Genomic DNA, 21,737 nt, shown 5'->3' with positions numbered 1-21,737 from the left:
TGTGGTAGTATTTATTCCTGTTACTGCATTTTTATCACACTCTGCTATAACTGCATATATAGAGCTGGCTCTGTACTAGAGTGTGAGCAACCTAAGGATAAGAACTGAATCTTATGTTTTTCTCTATGCCCAAGACCAAGTAACGTACTTGAAAGATACTAGGTGTCCAATAAATAGATGGTGGATGAGTAAATGTTGTACTTACCAGCTGGGTACTTCCATAAATGTTCAATTTCTATTTTCCTTTTTTTTTGTTTGTTTTTTAAGTAATCAGTATATCCAACATGGGGCTCGAACCCACAACCCAGAGATCAAGAGTCTCATGCCCCAGTGATGGAGCCAGCTGGGCGCCCCTCTTTTTTCTGTGTTTAAGTCCAAGTGGACAATAAAGGGAAATAGCAAACAAGTGATGGGTTATCTTTGTTTCAGATTGCTCTACGGATTAATATGCTAGTTTATACGTTTCCTTTCCCTAGATCACCTCCATCCTTATCTTGTCATTACTTACAACATTGTTTTCATATTCTATGTCAAACTTTGTTTAGACTATGTCATTCGAAATGTTAAAGTTAAGGCTAAGTGAAGAGCCACCTGTGTGGGATGTATTGATTTCCACTGGTCTACATGGGAAAAGAAGACATAATGTTTCTCAGCCACATACTTGAGTATACCGAATCAATACAGAATGTTGAGGGAAAGCAAATTCTAAAAAGCCCAAAAAACTGTATCAGAAATATTTAGCCCAACAACCACATCCCATTTTTAGAGCAAAAGAGAGATACACATAGTTCTTTGCTTTTTTAATTGTCCTCTTTAAATTTATGAATGTGGATTTTATAAAACGTGAACGCAGACTAAATGTAAAATGCTTACAAAAGAGTACTGCACTCAGAAAATGGGTAATTTTTTTTCTGTAAAACTAGTTTTCAATTTCTGTAGACTAGCTGTAAATAAAGCCCAACAGAAAAAGCTTTCTATGGAACCAAGCAACACCATTTTCCTCAAGAACAAAGGAATTAGTTACTACGAGTCCATTTTCAGCAGTCGCTGTACCTTAAATATGCTCCTCTTACAAGAAACTGGTCTTGTCAGACAGTACAAATTGATACGGTGCAGGAACACTCCCTACAGGACTTCGACTTCAGAAATTAACTCTCTAAGACAGAATGGCGAAGGGAACAAAACCAGCATTAATATTTATTTACTGAAGCCCAGCCACACTGAGACGTTAAAGGCTGTCCCGTTTCTGTCGTTGGCAGTGCTTAGCACACAAATGGTTGTTTCAGAAGAACAACTATTAACTATCATGACACAGCTAAATTTCGAAACTTCTAAGATTAAATAATCCATAGGAACTATCTTGACATTACATTCTCAGGTCTACAGAACAACACTTTGAACGGGCATGAAAAGAACAGCTATTATTCTGTAGGCGTAAGCAGTTTCTTCTCATAAAAAGTGTTTTATCTATTGGGATTTTTCCAGATATCACACATGTATAAATGATTTATTTTCTTTCTTTCTTTTTCTCTCTTTCTTCTCTTTCTCTTGCATTGTTTAAAAGCAAAGTTGGCAAACCATTTGGAATATTATCATAACAAAATGTTTTTAACAAAGTTTGATTTTAACAGAACTAGAGGCATCTTAACACTAACCCAAAACTTTGGGAGGTTCACCAACCCCTAGAATATTTTTTTCTCCAAATGCAGGCTGTTCAAGTGGTGCTTTTCCTCCATCTGTTATCATACCGTGCTCAGAATTACATTGTCATATTTAATGTAAAAGGGATCAGTCCCCTTTCGTAGTTTAAATTCAACATATTACTATGATGAAAAGACCAGGGATTTTCTAATTTATGAGCCACATCAAAGCTTATAAACTTACATGTGTATTTAGACAAAGTTCTCTGTAAAAACGGAAAAACTGTAAGAACTGAACAAACCTAAATGCTTGATCTGAAAAATGAAAAATCGTACTAGAATTCAAAGTGAGAAGAAACCACTTATATGGGTAACATGAAATTTTACAACCTCTATTTGAATTTCTGTGTATATGCATTTGTGTGCATGTGTGCGTGTGTGTGTGTGTGTGTGTGTGTGTGTGTGCGTGTGTGTGTTTTCCACACAGCAAATTATACAGCGCTTGCTACCTAAAATGTCTCATCGTAACCCAGGGCTGAGCTATACGTTCACTAAAGTTTCACAACATTGACAATCACCTCACAGTACCTCATGACAGAAGCCATGTAATTTGAGACCACAGTGGTACAGGGCACAGTTATAATAACCATTTGAACATGAATAGTGTCAATTGATTCCATCTCTAAATTCTATACCTTCTTAGGACTCAGGTTCCTTATTTTGTATCAGTTACATCCTAGTTTGCATCTTGGGATGCCTTCTACTTGGGTCTCTTTCACCACTGACAGTATCTGATTCTTTTCCTAAATATATTTCCTCAGATCTTTCAGTTCAACATTTTTATTAGACACAGAATTAACAGGAGAGGTACTGGTGGTGGTAGGAGGAACATGTCATGTTGCTCATCTTGATAGAGAATCACCTAAATATTTGAGCATTGCCGATGAAAGGTTTTGTAATATATCATAATTCCCTGCCACACTTATCATTCACATGTCTGGGTGTTTTGCTTTCCACATCTCCACTTCTCTTAATATGCCTGAAAGCTGTGTGTGAATTGAATGACTAAGACGAACTCTAACAACTGTTTGGAAGCCGGTGGCAAAAATCAGTGGGATGGAATTGGTGCTCTGGCGCGTAATGGGATTAGGGGTACCTGGTGAGGTGCAGTTGGTGCTGGGACTCGCTCAGCAGATCTGTCAGTTGCAGGCACTCCTCTCTGGCCCCGGCTGCCTTCTGCTGCTCCCGTTCCAAGTGCTGTTTGCTTTCACTGACTTCTAATCTCAATTTCTCTATTTCCTTAGGTAGAGAGGGGGCGGGGGGGAAGCATCCATATAAACTATATGCACTTGAATTCAAAATTATCTCATTTTTATTTTCGCCATGAATTTTAATGGGATGAAAAATTATTAGAAAATTTAGGCTAGCTTCCATTTTATGACAAAGGGAATTAACCCAGCCAAAAATGCACATTAGTGAGGTTTTTTTGGATCGTAAGATGAAGTCTAATTTCAGAAATGAAATGATTAAATGAGAGTAGTCAAAATGGATAATCTGCACTTTCATTCTTAAGGCTTGGTCCTTTTAAAAACAGTATTAACTTAAAAATGTCACCACTTTAAAAATACAACATTTTCATTTGTGAGATTAGATCAGATACATGCAGTGATTTACTTCAAATATGTGACTCTGTTCTGAAAGGTATATTTATGGTTTCATTTGGATGTTTTGAAAGCCAAACTGAAGGGTAAATTGTTACACCTTTTAAAAAAATGTGAGGTGTAAAAGAAGGCATCATTATGATGCTCAACATTATTTGGAAAAAAATACTTTTTAGGAAAAAAAATATAGCATGAGAACCTTCAAGCCTTTAGAGTATATGAGATTTCTGAGCTAAAACAATATCACACTAAAATTGCATTAAAAGGCAACAAAAGCACTCTACAGTTAATAAATATGAACATCTAAAATATATAAAAATTTATGATATATAAAAATTTATGATATATAAAAATTTATGATTCTCTAGTCTCAGGATGAAATTATCCCCATCTTACTGAAACTCAAATATTTTGAAGCAAAAATACCTTATATGGAACACAGTTTTAAATAGTTCACACATTAAAGGATAATTATTTATTTATCATACAACATCTATAAATTAACAAAAAATAAAAGACAGATCTTCAGACTATTAAATCCAGAAAAAAAAAAATAAAGGGGAAAGTAAAGGGTAGAAACATTTTCAAATTCAACAGAAAGCAAGAAGCAATTTTAATTCACAAAAATGCAATCTCCTTTTGGAAAACAAAATCATGTCTAAGTGTTTTGAACTTAGTATTTAAGTACATCTCAATTTCCTCATATCATTACTCAATATGCTCCAACTACATTTAATGCATCAGGAAGATAAACTAAATGATTTGTTTTTTTGACATTTATCACATATAAATATCCAGTTTATCCCCATCAAAACTGTACATTACCAGCAACTTAATAAAACAACTTACAAGTTTTCAGATATTGTTTTATTTTTAAAAACCTATGTAATAATGAACCTATCACTTACATTCAGAGTAGATTTTCTGTATCTTTCAGATTAGAACGCTAAATGAAACTGACCTGTTTCTTTAAAAATTTCAAACTGATAAAGCTATACCAATTTATTTCTAATCCCATAATTTAATATAATTAAGGAAATGAAAAAACGTGAATGTCTATTAAGTTTTATTTGCCTAACATTTACAAAATTAACAAAGGCAAACATGTATAGAATCGGAATAATATGTTGACTTTAAAACTTCAAAAATTCACTCACTAATTTTGTACACAGTGCTACATGCAAGAAACCACACTGAATATTATGGTGGGCTCAGAGAGTTTCCATCTCTATACTCAGGAGTTAATTCAGATGGGTAAATGAGACATATACATATACAGAAAACTATCAAAATACAAAGCACATAAGAAACAACAAGTGAGCAGTAGAGAGAATCTGTGCTTCAGTAGGTCAGATTAGGGATATATTAGCATGGGCAAGAAAAGTGGGAAAGAAGGTAAGGGCACATTAACTCATGGAATGATAGATGAGACCACATTGTGAAGAGTCTTAAATTCTAGACAAATTAAAGCTGTATTTTTCTTATAGATAATGGAGAGATATTAATGGTTTTAAAAGGCACTCAATATGAGAGAAGCTGAGCTTTAAAACAATGAGAGAAATGTTTATGGTCAATTTAAGATGGCAGAGACTGGCAGAAGGAAGACCATGAAGAGATAGTTGCAATATTCCGGATATAAGAATAGAGACACTTCAAACATAAAGAGAACATGGTGAATATATGGAAATAAAAGGAAAGCTATCATGAGACATCAAAGATGACTCCAGAATTATGAATTCTGCCAAAAAATTACAGAAATGGAAAATTTATAAAATCCCCAACTTTCTTAAAAAGAAAAGATGCAACAATTTTTTATAAGCTCGACACAGCTCTGGCACTTTCCAGCCCTGTGAGCTTGGATGAATCACTCAACTGTTAATCAGATTGTTCAGTCCACAATGGAAGTTATGGCTGCAGCCGGCTCTGAATGCTATCATAAAGATTAAATGAGATGATGACTAGTTAGCAGAGTGTCCAGCACATAGTAAGAGCTGAATAAAAGACAGCTAGTGCTGCTATTGTTGATTTTTTTTCTCTGTCTTTCAAGAACAGCACAGTGGTAAGTAGATAAAATGATCTTCCTAAGGATATATGGCTATCACAGAGGACTAAAGAGTTCTTGACCTAATTCAATAAAATTTCCCCCATAAATCTGATGAGAGCTGAATAAAACTTTATTATAATTTCAAAATGCAAAAAGCATTTTTGTTAGATGGAAAATTACTGCCTTCTTCTGATTATCTGTGCCAGAAAAAGAGCTTATTGGTGCAGATAATCAAAATCAACAAATAGCGTAACCAGCTGGACAAGGGCTCAACACTCACTCCCTGAGTCAGGAAAATCTGCCATGGCACCAACTCCAACAGTTAGAAGAGGACTCTCTTGCCAGAAATGCCATGCTCCCACTGGCAGGATAACCCTTTGCCTCACCCAACTAGGTCAGCGCTGCTTCCTTGGCTGTATACAGTGGTTCAGGGATGAAGGACCAACAACAGTCATAGGCCAGTGGTATGTTACTCCCAAAGCACACTATTAACCTGCAGTGTCTACAGTGCAACTTGATGCGGCCATCTCTTGGCCAACTGGGCAAAGACAAGTCCAGATAGATTTACGCTTTATCAAAAGATAAACAGTAAAATCTTGGATTGCGAGTAATTTGCTCTGTGAGTCTTCCGTAAGATGAGCAAATATTTCTAATAAATTTTAACTTGATAAAGCGATGCTGAACGTCACATGATCACAACTGAGCCAATGGTTTTCTCTCTCTCTCTCTCTCTGTAGGATTGTGGGTGATCATCTCCCATGCTCAGATGCTCGGTCTCAGGCCGCAATGTTTGGCAGAAATCAGTGACATTTCAGAATGTTGGAAGGTGACCACAATAGGCACTAGTGTATTTATTGTCACTTCAAAGCAACCTATGGACAGTCCTTTGCTTTTCCATACAAGAGTAAGCTTGAAATGCTTTGCTTCATTCTAGGTCAGGCTGCCTGCAGATAGAGACTTTTTTTTCTGCTGCCTTATTGCCGGTTACATTAAATACAGTGTATGACAAGAGTTTATTAATACTGTACTGTAGTCAAGGTCCATTAGTGATAGTGAAAGTCATCCTACACAATAACCCTCCTTTCTCTTGTCTCCCTCACACCAGCCACGAAAGTTTTTAAAGGTAAATGGAGGTTAATTTGCTTATTTTTCTTTATTATTTTGTATTATATTATAGTACGGTAATCATTTTTATATGAATATTTTTGGGTGGTGGAATGAATCATCTGAGTCTCCATTATTTCCTATGGGGAGAATTTGCTTTGATATAAAAGTGCTTTGGATTACAAGCATGTTCCCAGAACAAATTTTGCTTTCAAACCAAGGTTTTGCTGTACTTCCAGTCATGAATGTAACCACCAGAACAACTAAAAATAGAAACTGTTAAAAGGGCTATAGTCGCCTGGGTCGCTCAGTTGGTTAAGTGTCCAACTTCAGCTCAGGTCATGATCTCACGGTTCATGAGTTTGGGCCCCATGTTGGGCTCTGTGCTGACAGCTCAGAGCCTGGTGCCTGCTTCAGATTCTGTGTCTCCCTCTCTCTCTCTGTCCCTCCCTCACTTGTGCGCTCTCTCTCTCTCCCTCTCTCTCTCTCAAAAATAAACATTAAAAAAAATTTTTTTTTAAAGTGGCTAACTCAGGGGGCGCCTGGGTGGCTCAGTCGGTTAAGCGGCCAACTTTGGCTCAGGTCATGATCTCACGGTCCGTGAGTTCGAGCCCCACGTCGGGCTCTGTGCTGACAGCTCTGAGCCTGGAGCCTGCTTCAGATTCTGTGTCTCCCTCTCTCTGACCCTCCCCCCATTCATGATCTGTCTCTCTCTGTCTCAAAAATAAATAAACGTTAAAAAAAAATTAAAAAAATAAAATAAAATAAAATAAAGTGGCTAACTCAGGACAATCATACCACAGATGGGGTATCAAGAAAGGGAGACTTTTTACTGTTTATCTATAGTCTTCTGTAGTATAGGAGTTTTTTTTTTTCTTAATCACAGACATATGTAACTTTATTTTTATCACTTATTAAATTTTCATATCAGAGCACTTCACTTTACCTAAGTCAAATAATACTCAACTACTCATAACAAAGAAGGGCAGTGCCCACGCTCTTCCCCACACCCATCTCCAAGCCCGATCATCAATGGCCCATCCGATCCACTCTTCTGATATGTATCTTCATATTTTTATATGACATACTTATAATGTTATTTCTTGATTTTATAATATTAGACATTACCTGTTACCTCCCTACATTAAAAAAGTAACAATTTAGGTCACTCAACATACCTATCTCATTTTCCCATATAACAATTTTGGTTAAATCCTTAGTCAATAGTTCTTTTACATTATGGTTATAGAAATATTGTTCACTCCTAAGACAAACCTTATTTTGATTAATTTTTTGTACAATATTTTATTATTTCTGGAATTAATTGCCTACTTTTTAATAGCTTATTTTTCTAGGTAACTGACATTTTCCCCCAATATTCAAAAAGATCTGTCACACACCCATCAATATTATTTTTTCAGATAACAAAACACATCAGATAAATTATCAGTTCCTTTTAAAATTTCCCCCTAGATATATCCTTCTTGGTGCCTTATGTCTGGCCTGGTTGATCTCTGTCTTGGGTCAAGCCTCAGACATGCTACTATTAGAGTTTCATGTTTTCTGGGTTGTAAGTCATCCTGTTTTTCAGTTTACGTCCTTTTTTAGTTAAAGTACATTCTTCAGGCAACTTTCATAAGAAAGAATATCTGAATAATACCTTTTTAAAAAGTATTTGTATGCCCAAAAATGCCATTTTTCTAGCTATACATTTGACAGTTTGGCTAGGTATAAAAATCTATGTTGAAATCAATTTTTACTCAGGATTTTTAAGGGGTTACTCCATTGTCTTAAAGATTCTAACACTGCAATTGAAAAGTCCTATGCCATTCTGATTCTTAATACTTAGTCTGTGATTTTTTGTTTGTTTGTTTCTGAAAGCTTTTATATTAATTTCTTTTTCCCTGGCATTTTGCAATTTTACAGTGTGGACCTTGGAATGGCCTTTTTTCATGTTTTGTGCTGGTTTTTCAGTAGACCTTTCAATCTGGAGGCTGTTCTCTTTAGTCTGGGGAATTTTTCTTGTATTATTATTTAAAAATATTTTGATGTCATACATTTTAGTATTTCCTCTTCTTGGAACTCCCAGACATTGGTTTTTCACTCTGTTGGATTTATCATCTAATTTCCTTATGCTTTCTACCTCACCTTTTGATTCTAACTTCTGGAAGACTGTTGACTTCATCTTCCAAAGCTTCTACTGAATTTCTGAAAAGATTTCTACCACATTTTTCATTTCCACGAGATATTTCTTGTTTTCACTGTTTTACATAGCATGCAATTTTTACCTTATGGATATATCTAATCTCTCTATTAGAATATTAGAGTATTTTAAATATTCTCCTCTGCTCATTACATATTGCTTCAATTTCCTTTTCCTCTGTTCATCCATTTTTAGCCAATCCCCTATGTTAGAGGCTTTCTTCAAATGCATGGTGATACCTGGCTGTCATTTCACATTCAGAATGAAGTAGTGAGCAAAAATGGTTTTTGGGTAATGTGCCAGTTTAGATTATTGTTCAGAAAAATTTCATTTCTATCTCCCTTCCACTGGGAATGGAATATACTATCCCTTCCTAATGACTTTGGGCTTGGCCATGTGATTTCACTTAGCCAATAAAAATTTTGTGGCTATAACGTAAGCAAAAGTCATAAATACTTCACTTCCATATTCTAGTGATTCTCCATTAGAAAAGTATGCCCTGGGGGCGCCTGGGTGGCGCAGTCGGTTAAGCGTCCGACTTCAGCCAGGTCACGATCTCGCGGTCCGTGAGTTCGAGCCCCGCGTCAGGCTCTGGGCTGATGGCTCAGAGCCTGGAGCCTGTTTCCGATTCTGTGTCTCCCTCTCTCTCTGACCCTCCCCCGTTCATGCTCTGTCTCTCTCTGTCCCAAAAATAAAGGTTGAAAAAAAAATTTAAAAAAAAAAAAAAAAAAAAAAAAAAAAGAAAAGTATGCCCTGGACCGTTGCTACCCCTTTTGCCTGGACTGAAGAATAAATACATGTGGAGCAGAACCAAACCCAAACCACAGCCCAGACAACCCACAACTCATAACCTGAAGCAGAGCCACTGAGTCAAATGCAGCCTAGATCAGCCGAATCTCAGTTGACCTGAAGATTCGTAAAATGAACACAAATGATTGCTATTTTAAGCCATGAGTTTTTTCAATAGAAATGACTGACAAACCACTTGAAAGGAATATGGAGTGCTACAACTATCTATTACCTTTAAATGTTATTTGATCCTTAAAACAACTGCATAAAGCATATAGGGCAGGTGTCCCTATTTATTCAAAAAGAAACGGGTCAGAGACACTGAATGATGGTTCAAAAGAGTAAATATAAGCCCTGAACCAGATCTTCTGACATTACTGCCCCCACACCATACCATGTTAAACAATGGCTTTCAATCTTTTTTGTTTCTTTTCTTCAAATAAGACCATAGTAAGAAATCCATTTTACATCACAATTCAGAAACATGCACACTTTCACACACGTTTAAATGTAACTAGCATTTCATAAAACAATATTATGTGTGAAGCACTATGTGTGAAGCATTCAGATATGTCCAATTCCTTCTCATTCTATCCACTTCTTTAAAAAAAAAAAAAAACTTTTGGTTGCAACCTATAACATCGATTTCACAATCCTGCAATTTGAAAAGCATTGTGGGTTTCTGAGAATTAAAAAACTTTTTTTACATAAATTAAGGAGAATCAAATAAAGAGTTTCATTAGGAGAAGCTCTAGTATATATTTTTTCTTGATTTCCTAAGGAAAAAAATATCCAAAGAAATGAATGTAAAACCCATCTGAAAAATATGTCAGCTTAATCTGGAAGGATAACTTTACCTGGAAAGATAAAGTAGCACACATAAACTATTTTAATCCAATGGCAGTGATTTATCCCTGCTAATAAACAGAATGTGACTTAAAAATCATGTAATAATTTTTGGGGTGCCTGGGTGGCGCAGTCGGTTGAGCGTCCGACTTCAGCCAGGTCACGATCTCTCGGTCCGTGAGTTCGAGCCCCGCGTCGGGCTCTGGGCTGATGGCTCGGAGCCTGGAGCCTGTTTCCGATTCTGTGTCTCCCTCTCTCTCTGCCCCTCCCCCGTTCATGCTCTGTCTATCTCTGTCCCAAAAAAAATAAATAAAAAACGTTGAAAAAAAAATTAAAAAAAAAAATCATGTAATAATTTTTAATACAGGGTAACTGATTCATATACTGAGGAAGAGAATGGGGACAAAAGCGAAAAACGGAACAGTAAGAAGACCGGAACCCAAAGTTCTTGTTAAGTGACAAAGAACTTGTGGTTTTGAAGCTGAAAAAACTTGACAGTGTGAATTTATCACTCAGAAACCAATGGATAAATTCATAGAATAAGTTTAGAAAGTAAAGTTGTATACAATACTGAAAAATGAGACACAGTAACCCATAGCTTGGGAGAGAAATGATAGTTTCTGTCAAGTTCCGTATAAGTAGAAAGAATATACTCATTGGAAATATAGTATTTGTCAGTTGACACTTGTATTAACTTGCAGATGCTAAGAGTGATTTTACCAAATCACTAATAAGGTTGCGTCTGGAGCTACACTAGCTACCTGTGGCTGTTAAAATTTAACTTAATCAAAATACAAAGTTTAGTTCCTTGTTTGCATTAATCACAGGATAAGTGCTCAATATGGATTGTGTCTGCCATACTAGACAGTGCAGGTATAAAATGTTTTCATCATCACAGAAAATTCTACCATAGCACGGCTCTAGAATATAGCAAAATGTGTTTCTGAGACTCACTCTCCACCCTAGACAATTAGAAAAACAGCCTATTTGAATAAAAGGATATTGTAGGAGATTAAAACGTCATTTTGGAAATGGACAAAAATGGTTGCCCTTTTTAGTGTAGATGTGGAAGGTTGCTGATACCATTCTAGAAGTTCTATTCATGGTTATCATTGTTGAGGGCCCATGACATTGATTTAATGTTTTTATGGCAGACCAGATAGTAACACTGATACTAGTCGTCATCTTTGAGTGCTTACCACGTGCCAGGCACTGTCTTAGTTAGCATTTTATATTTTTAAATTTTGTATTTTTAATCTCGTTTTGTGTTCATGACAACCTTGTAAAAATAAGCATCCTATTCCGGTTTTACAGATGAAAAAACTGAAGCTTACAGACGTTTAGTAACTTACATAAGATTATATAGTGGCAGAGCCGGGATTCAAAACTGGGTTCGTCTGATCTCAAGCTCTGTAGCCTTTCCACTCTCCTGTGTATTGTCTCCCTAAGCAAATGTAGATGTTTACAGGAGGTGGAGAGGAAATGATGCAATGTGCTCTCTACAACCTCTTGGCCCACAATTTGGCATGGATAACAAAGACACTGAAAGAGGACATAACTCAGATGGCTTAGATCAAATATCACACCGGCAAACACAAGGATCTCAATTTGCAAAGCCCTGGCCAAGATTAATTTTGAAGAAGCATTTCTCCATGAGACGTTAGCAGTGGTGATCTGAAGTAGAGTGTGGATTTGCTTTGCCGAGGGTCACAGTTTCTATCTTCTACAACAGAGTGACTCCACGCCAGCCTAAGAATCAATATGGCCTTGACCTTTCAGTCTTTCAGGTACAATATGTAACATCTTGGTGAAACTTTTCAGTTTTCTAATTGTTTCTAATGGGACTACTGAATCTATCCTTATTCTAAGAAAATGTTCTTTAAAGAATTTTAACAAAAGGTTTTTTTTTTTCCTTTCCTTAATATTAAGGGAACTTGTATCAACTGATCACTTATATTCAGAAGCTAAAGTAACTCTCAGACAAAACAAGTGTTCAAAACAGATGAGAAGGGACTGTGGAAGAAAAGAAGTGCCTTTCTAAAAGTATGTATCCAGAGAAAAGGAAAATTGAAGTCATCTAAAATAAAATTGATTCTGCTGCACTGTGACAATACAGTGGACTCTTTGGTTAAGCCAAACTTAAACCACTGCTCTGTGACGCCAGGAGATTCAAGAGAAAAAATAAGAATCATTTCAGCTCTATAGTCAGTTTACAAAAAAGAGCCCAGGTGATAGCTCTACTTTTTGGGCTGGTTTAGTAAATGCTTTATGCTTGCTAGAGGTAGAGAAATGGCTTGCTTTGTCTTCTCATGAATGCGAATTTCTGTTCATCACAGACAAAGTATTAAGCCATTCAGAATCTGTAATGTTTTTTCTTTAAAACGCTGAAGTGCCCTGATTCTCTCATGCTCTTTCAGTGTTCTAAAAGGGTAAAATGTTAACAGTGTTCCAATACTTATGTGCTTGCACATTCACATTATAAAGAAAAAGGAAAGAAAGATCTTGACCTTTGGAGTCTGATGATATTATAAGTATAGCATATTGTGGAAATATTAAGGAGCATTAAGATGACCCAGCATTAAAAAAATTTTTTTTAAAAAGGGGCACCTGGGTGGCTCAGTTCGTTGGGCATCCGACTTCGGCTCAGGTCATGATCTTGCGGTTTGTGAGTTCGAGCCCCATGTCAGGCTCTGTGCTGACAGCTCAGAGCCTGGAGCCTGCTTCCGGTTCTGTGTCTCCCTCTCTCTCTGCCCCTCCCCTGCTCATGCTCTGTCTCTGTCTCAAAAATAAATCAAACTTAAAAAAAAAAAATTAAGATGACCCCAGATGAGGTAAAATTTGAAATAAGATGTGATTGTTGGAAAGCCATAAAAAGAGAGGCGATAATTTTTTTCTAGTGATACTTCGCAAAAGTATCATTGGCTAAGAACGACTGGGTGAACTAGGTGCGGGTCTCAGACAGCAATGGATAAAGAAGACTTCACACTGTGAGTAAAAAGGTGGACTCAAAGGACACAATGTTAAAATAGATGTTAGGTTCTTAAATTAATGAAATGTAAATATGTAAATCTGCTAATCGTTGACCATACCAGTTATTGATAGATGTATCCATGACGTGAAGTTTTAACGTTAGCTGAGAATAAATTTTGCATTGGTTCAATACCAGCAAATGTATCAAGAGTTGCACTAAAAAAAGATAGCCATCAATCGCGATGTTACAAAAAGAACCTACCACTTCAGAGGCACACTTGTCACCTGCAGGAGACATTTCTCCTTTGAAGCTCCCCTGTTTCTTCTATGCTGTAGTTTGATGCCAAGAGCCCCCGTTGTGTGCAATCTCACATTTCATCTGTGTGGTACATTTCATCTTTGCCTTCATTCATCATGATCACACAATCAGAGGGTTCAGAGCTAATGTTAACTGCAACACGAGTACACAGTAGAGTTGCAATGTGCAACAGCAAGAGAGAAACGAAAGAAGTGGACATAACTCTGTCCACCATTTATCTCAGGGACTGAACGTCCTGGAATGAATATGAAGAGTGAGACATGGACCTACCGAGCCTCCGGTCAGGTACAGTACGTGTGCACCTCTCACCATATGAGCATCCCGGTACTTTAAGTGCAAGTTCATCTAAGAAACAGATGGATTCTTCATACAAATGAGTCCCACACACAAGCCAACTTGTTTATCCCTGGTCCCTGTCTAAATAAATGGCAATCTAATCCAATAATGGAAGTGAAAAAATGCAAATTAGAATTTTTAAGAAAGGATATGAATGTATCCAATGTGGTAGAAATAGAATGCTCTAAACACATATAAAACCAATACATTCGAATCCCTGTGGACTGTGTAAATTATAAACAATTTGTAAGATTTTCAAAAGTAATTTTGACCACATAATTTCCCTTTCAAAGTGAATTTAGAACATAACCCTCTCCTGAAATGTCACTTTGCTATAATGAAATATAGTATATGAAATATACTGAGTTTACTTTAGTAGAATTTATTTCAATAGCTTCACAAATAATTTTAGTTCTATATTTATAAATATTCTAGAAGTTGAAGGGGTCACTTATATTTTATTATATTTAATTGGAGGAATTAATTGCTTCTGCTGTCATTGAAGACTTGGGGATGTGTCCCAACAAATAATCAAGAAATTGCTGTATCCTCAAAGATTTGAAAACAGCTTCCTAACACCACCCCTTATGCCACACACTGCACCCCCCCCCCCCCCCCGCAACTGTGACTTCACTAAATCGCTGGAGAACTAATAGGTTTAAATGTATCAATAAGTAAAAACTTCCTAGGAATGGTTGCTTCATCTCTGACAAACCCACCTAACTGAACTATCATTCAAGAGGATATTTGTGTTTTGTTCATAGCTGAGAGCTATGTTACTGGAGTTATTTTAATAAACTCAAAACACTTCAGATCATTGGCAGTCCTCTGCTTCACAAAGCCGGTAATCCTATGGCATCACCTCTGCTGCACATTTACCATAAAATGCTACATTAGGACATTTAAATATGAAAGGTCTTGTAATGTTGTTCGTGGAGAAAATAGAACTAAAAAGACTAGTACAGGTCTATATATTCCTGGGTACATAAAAAGGACATCCTTTAATATTTTGGAACCACCCCAGATTATAACTTAAAAAAAAAAAAAAAAAAAAAAAAGGAAGGCTTTAAAAAGGTAACAGTTTGGCTTCTTGTTTTCTAGAAGGAAATTTATGTTGGCAATGTACTTAACATTCTAATTTAATAAAAGCAGAAACCATTTTACATTTAAAATGTGAATATATAAAATTAACTTTATGGTGATGTAAATTGGTACAACCACTATGGAAAACAGTATGGAAAGCCCTCAAAAAATTAAAAGTAGACCTAACAAATGATCCAGCAACTCCACTTCTGGGTATTTATCTGAAGGAAACAAAATCACTATCTCAAAAAGATACCTGAACCTTCATGTTCATCGCAGCCTTATTCACAATAATCAAGATACGGACACAACTGGGGCGCCTGGGTGGCTCCAACGGTTAAGCGTCCAACTTTGGCTCAGGTCATGGTTTCATGGTCCGTGGGTTCAAGCCCCACATCTCCAGATCATCTGCCTCCCTCTCTTTCTGCCCCTCCCGTGCTCGTGTGCCCTCTTTCTCTCTCTCTAAAAATAAACAAACATTTAAAAAGAAGGAGATATGGACACAACCTATGTGTCTGTGGATGAATGAATAGATCAAGAAAACGTGATTTTAGGGGTGCCTGGGTGGCTCAGTCGGTTAAGTGGCCGACTTCGGCTCAGATCATGATCTCACGGTCCGTGAGTTCGAGCCCCGCGTCGGGCTCTGTGCTGACAGCTCAGAGCCTGGAGCCTGTTTCGGATTCTGTGTCTCCCTCTCTCTGACCCTCCCCCATTCATGCTTTGTCTCTCTCTGTCTCAAAAATAAACGTTAAAAAAAAAAAAAAGAAAACGTGATTTTATATACTGAGTCATAAAAAAGGATGGAAATCCTGACATTTGTGGCAAAACGGATAGACACTGAGGGCATTATGGTAAGTAAAGCAAGTCAGACAGAAAGACAAGAATCACACGATGTCACTTACATGTGGAATCTAAAAAAAAACTGAACTTATAGATACAGACAACAGACAAGTGTAGGGTGGGCCAAACTGTCCAAAGGAACCAACTTCCAGTTAAAAGATAAGTAAGTTCTGGGGATGCAGTGTAGACTACAGTGACTGAAGTTAACATTACCATATTGTATATTTGGGAGTTACTAAGAGAAAAGGTCTTAGGAGCGCTCATCACATGAAAAAGTGTGTAACTATGTGAAGTGATGGATGTTAACTTACTGTGGTCATCATTTCACAACACACACATACATCAAAACCATCAGAGTGTATACCTAAAACCAATACAATGTTATATGTTAACTGTATCTCAATAAAACTGGGGAAATACATTTAAATATATTCATATATATTTAGGAACACACGTATATTAAATATGCATATATTATACCTTATAATCTATTATATATGTATGCATGTTTTAAATATGTGTAATATATCCAAATTAAGTTTTAGCGTGAATTTAGTAAAATAACAGGGGATATTAGTTGTTTTTTTTTTAAAAAAAGGCCAAGAAGAAACCGTGACTCCTTCCATTCTTCCCGGAAGTGGGGCCATGGTCTTTTGGCCAAGAGGCAGGAGAGGGTGGCTAGTGAAGACAAGCCCAGTTTCTGAGGTGAGGGCAACCCGCACAAAGGAGTCTTTGACCTGTACTTCCCAACAAGTTAATACAATTCTTTTTTAGAGTAGCTCTGTACAGAATCCATACTAAAAAATGCTTGACTAACTGTAACCCAGTGCTTTTTAAGGCACTTCAAAAGAAAAATAAACTCTGGGTTGTTTCTCGCAAACTGAGCTGCAATAAAAACAGGAAAATCCCTTTTCTTTTCTTCTGTTGTTGTTGTCGTTGATTTTTTTTTTTTTTTGGCTTTCTTTTTTCTTTTAATTTTTTTAATGTTTACATTTTTAAATTTTTTTAAATGTTTTTATTTATTTTTAAAGGAGAGAGAGACAGAGCATGAGCGGGGAAGGGGCAGAGGGAGAGGGAGACACAGAATCTGAAGCAGGTTCCAGGCTCTAAGCTGTCAGCTCAGAGCCCGACGCAGGGCTCGAACCCACAAACTGTGAGATCATGACCTGAGCCGAACTCAGACACTCAACCGACTGAGCCACCCAGGCACCCCAATGTTTATTTATTTTTGAGAGAGAGAGAGAGAGAGACAGAGTGCAAACGGAAGAGGGGCGGAGAGAGAGGGAGACAGAATCTGAAGCAGGCACCAGACTCTGAGTCTTTTTTTTTTTTTTTTTTTTTAGTATTTATTCATATTTTGAGAGAGAAAGAGACAGAGCTTGAGGTTGGGGGTTGGGGGGGGGGGCAGAGAGAGAGACACAGAATCCAAAGCAGACTCCAGGCTCTGAGCTGTCAGCTCTCAGGGCCCCCACACAGGTATGGAATTCACAAACTGTGAGATCATGACCTGACACTTAACCGACTGAGCCACCCAGGCACCCGGATCTTTTTTCTGGTGGGACATCCTCGCATAAAAGGACTGGTCTTTTCAGGATACCTGGGTGGCTCACTCAGTTCAACACCGAGTTCAGCTCAGGTCATGATCTCACGGTTTGTGAGTTCAAGCTCTGCGTGGGGGTCTGTGCTGACAGCTCAGAGCCCAGAGCCTGCTTCAGATTCTGTCTCTGTCTCTCTCTGCCCCTCCCCTGCTCATGGTCTGTCTGTCTGTGTCTCTCTTTCTCATTCGCTTGCTCAAATATAAAGAAACAATAAAAAAAATTAAGTTTATAAAAAGATTGGTCTTTTCTAAGGCCAAAATACTATTTCACATGTTTTTCTCTCTTAGGAAAGAGGACTACTCAACAAGTACAAATGCTGGGAGATAAAAGAATTGCTAAAGAAAATATCTATAAATAGCTACTCTAAACTCACATGTTCATTACAATTGTTGACTTTAATCACCATTTGAAAATTGTTTATCACCATTTGAGAACACCAGCCAAAGCAAAACTAAAATAAAAGAATTCCAATTTAGGAAAACAAACTGTTAACTCTTGTCAGTAATTCCTTCCCCCTAGCCCTCTACTCAATACAATAAATATTTTTCAGTGCCTACTAGGTACTGTCCATCTTACTCTTTCTTGTCCTTTATAACTATTAAAATATAGACTAATTCCCTACCATTGTGATACAAAAAGCAAACCCAACGATATATCTAATTTTTTCATATCATTACCTCCTCAAATTTACAAGCATCTGGGCTATAGTAAATAATAGAAATTGCAGCAACACTCTTGTTTAATTCTTGTCAAAATTTATAGTAGAAAATGTCTTTCAGGTCTTAATCTTAGGGCTCTAGGATTCATGGTATATGTAGTTGAAGCATAATTTTCACATTACATTACTACATTTTGGGATATATTGTTCCTTCTATCTCTGAATATTAAAGATATTAATATTTTCCAATAACATAATCCACTTGAAAATATACTTAAATATAAGATTAAAATCACTTTGGTCCTATTGTCCACTAATTACTAATTATAGAGTTGTTGCTATTCTAGCATTCCCCATGGATAGAAACAGAATTAAGCACAAATAAAAAATAAGACTAAATATAAAGCCACACTAAAACTATCTTAATAAACAAGAGAATGAAAGACATTTTCAAGTAACATAAAGATGCTTTCACTACCTATAAAGATAAATAAATTTACATGAACTGAAAATACGGCTATTCTTTAAGTTTTATCTGAGTATGCTACAGGAAAAAGTATAAGCTAATGTCAATGTGTATTATTATGTATTTATGGTTTAGAAAACATCTTTTTATTATCAAATGTATTTACAATGCCTTCAGGTTCTCATTATGAGATTAAAACTACTTAAAAGACACCAAGGATATAATTTATCATCCTAAATTAAATAGTTAATTTCCGAAAGTTTTTCAAAATCGACACCATAACCTTAAATGAGTTGCAGCGTAAAGGTATAGCAACGCGGAATTCCTATATCTTCTATTTATGCTTCAAATGTGATTTTTTTCAAATACTATAATTACAGGAATACCAATATCCAAGTATGCTTTTCAAAGCCAAAAATTTTTTTTGAGTAGACATAAAAGTATTGACAACTAGCAAACCACAATTTCCGAAGAAAACAAGTTAATAAATCTGCTACTATTCCAGCAGTAAGCATGGCTTTTTAGTTACTGTGTCAGCTATTAAGAATTACGTAAAAATACACTGGCCCATTCATTCGTGGTAGGAAAACAGACAATGATGGCAAAACTGTTGTGTCTCTTAGATAACACATACATTTTTATTATTTTTCAACTGGAACAAATTAAAACTCTTATATACTCAATGTTACTGTTTCACGAGTTGTCAGAAAAATATCAGTGAAATATTCTGATTCCCAAAAGGAAAATGCAAGAAAGCTTTTGGATTATTTTGCACCTAACTTTCAAGACCTCGATGTGGATTCTTTAATTGACAAAATTCTTCCTTAAATATTGTGCTGCTTAGATTTCTCCTAAAATGTGCTTCTACCAAAATGACCCTAAATCATTTAGGAGCCTCCTGAAACATTTTGAGTGTTAACTTCCCTGTTTACTTCAAGACTTTGTTTAATAAAAATTAAATAAAGGCCTTTAAATAAAAAAAGGTACAGTGTGAAACAGAAGATGCCCAGTTATCCTCTTTATCTATTCTCTCCCTTTACAAATGGGAACACTGGGGTCCACTGTAGAGAACCCACTGAAGTTCACTCAGCTGGACTAGAACCCATTTCTATTTAAACGTGGAAAAATGCCAAACCACAAGGCTAAGTCAGTTAACAAGCATAAACAAGCTTCTATTGGCAATAATTAATTTTTTAAATGCAGTAAAGAAAACACATCATCTGTTTCTTCTCTGACAACTGTTATTCAACAAGAAGTTTTTCTTTGTGCTCTGTGTATTCTCCTATTAGTTAAATTCTGTCAATCTCTGACAATCAGAACAAATTTAAGACTCAAATCTCCTCTTTTTAAAATTAGTTTCATAAGACCATATATATCATTCCTTAATTAAAAAATATATTTTATTGGATTTTATTTTTTTATCAATATTACTCTTTAGTATAGGTGCTGGGGGCAAAATAAAACATTCCTTTTCTCTTAAACCAAGAAAAGCTCAAGCATTTAGAACTATTCAAGATCTCCCAGCCTTTCACTTGAAACTGAATTATTTTACTTTATAGGAAATCATATTTTAATTTTTCAGAAAAATCAGTTTCAAATGACCGAGAAAAGTAAACCCCCATCTAAGGAGTCTAGACCACTTAACAGTACAGACGATGGAATACGGCCCCTCTTCCGCCCCATGCAAATATACTGGACCTCCAAGAGGTCACCCCTTTTTTCTACCCACCCACTCTCTGTTACTCCTCGGTGTACCTGATGACAGAGAACATCAATATCAGTGCTCTGGCTAGAAAACTCTAAAGAGCGTAAGAGAGGTAGGGTATTACTAAAAGCACACGTAGAGCATCCAAACCTCTTCCCTGAACACCTATGCTTGGATTCAAAATCCTCTGACCACTGAACCAGCATGTCTGTCTTCAACTCACCTCTTAGCTGCTACTCTGCTCGTGACACAAAACGGGTTCTCTTCCACTGGAAAACTGGACAATTTAACCTTATCTTGTTGGACGGTTTTCACCCAAATTAATGAGACGTTCTTATGTGAAGAGGAAACAGCAAATTTTAACAACAAAACTGGGTTTATTTTTAGAGACATAACTGATTGAAAAAAAAAATCCTTCTGTACTGAGACATGGCGTACGTGATCTCACCTTATGGGGAGTTTTTAGAAAATTCACTTTAGCTGTGAGTTATATAAATATTTCTGTAAAGTTCTATTTGGGGAACTTAAGAATTTATTGTACTTCACTTCAACTCAAAAATAACCTGTATTTTCTAACTAATTTTGGCAAGAAGCTTCCAATGTAAAATAGATGCTTCAGTTAATAAATATTTTGGGTATGATTCTTTTACATTAATACCAACCACATACAAAGGAGTAAATTCAATTTACTGAACACCTATTCAATCATAACAGCTCTCTCTATATATACAGGTTTTCACAGTTTAGAAGACACTTTCATATAAAGTACAGAATTTACATGTTGTGATGATTAGAAAAATAACATAATTCTTGCTTTCACTCATTTTCATAAAGAAAAATGAAGTTGGCATAGAAGAGAAAAAAAAGGGTAATGATGAGGATGTAATACTTTTTGCCACTGAGATAAAATTGACATATAACATTGTATTACTGTTGACCCTGAACAATGTCGGAATTAGGGGTGCTGGTCCCTGACAAACTTGAAAATCCACACAGAACTTCTGACTCTCCCAAAACTTCACTACTAAAAGTCTACCGTTAACAAGATGTCTTACCAATAACATAAATAGTTGATTAACATGTAAGTTCTACGTATTATGTATGGTACCCTTACAATAAGGTAAGCTAGAGAAAAGAAAATGCTATTAGGAAAATCATAAGGAAAATAAAATACATTTATAGTACTGTACTGTATTTATCATAAAATACCCATGCATAAAGGGGCCCTAGCAGTTCAAACCCATGATGTTCGAGGGTCAGTTGTACCTTTAGGGGCTCCTGGGTGGCTCAGTCAGTTAAGCATCTGACTTTGGCTCGGGTCGTGATCTTGCGGTTTGTGAGTTTGAGCCCCACGTCGGGCTCTGGGCTGACAGCTCAGAGCCTGGAGCCTGCTTCAGATTCTGTGTCTCCCTCTCTCTCTGCCCCTCCCCCACTCATGCTCTGTCTCTGTCTCTGTCTCTCTCTCTCCCAAAAAT

General features: G+C 36.4%; 1 protein-coding gene across 12 annotated transcripts in view; it reads right to left on the bottom strand.

Annotated features, from left to right (window-relative positions):
* SDCCAG8 (SHH signaling and ciliogenesis regulator SDCCAG8) overlaps positions 1 to 21,737 on the bottom strand; it is a 251,622-nt gene that overhangs the window by 125,472 nt on the left and 104,413 nt on the right. For all 12 annotated transcript variants that reach the window (XR_015246427.1, XR_015246428.1, XM_086694748.1 and 9 more), the window contains one exon: positions 2,797 to 2,939. Coding sequence is in view for 10 of the 12 variants with exons in the window: in XM_086694748.1 (XP_086550874.1) it covers positions 2,797 to 2,939 (143 nt within the window). In the remaining 2 variants the exon portion in view is untranslated. The remainder of the gene's footprint in view (positions 1 to 2,796; positions 2,940 to 21,737) is intronic.

The sequence above is a fragment of the Puma concolor genome, chromosome E4 (assembly GCF_028749965.1).
Source record: "Puma concolor isolate L17-30 chromosome E4, mPumCon1.1.hap2, whole genome shotgun sequence".
Classification (NCBI taxonomy): Eukaryota; Metazoa; Chordata; class Mammalia; order Carnivora; family Felidae; genus Puma; species Puma concolor.
This window is presented reverse-complemented; position numbering and strand designations above follow the sequence as displayed.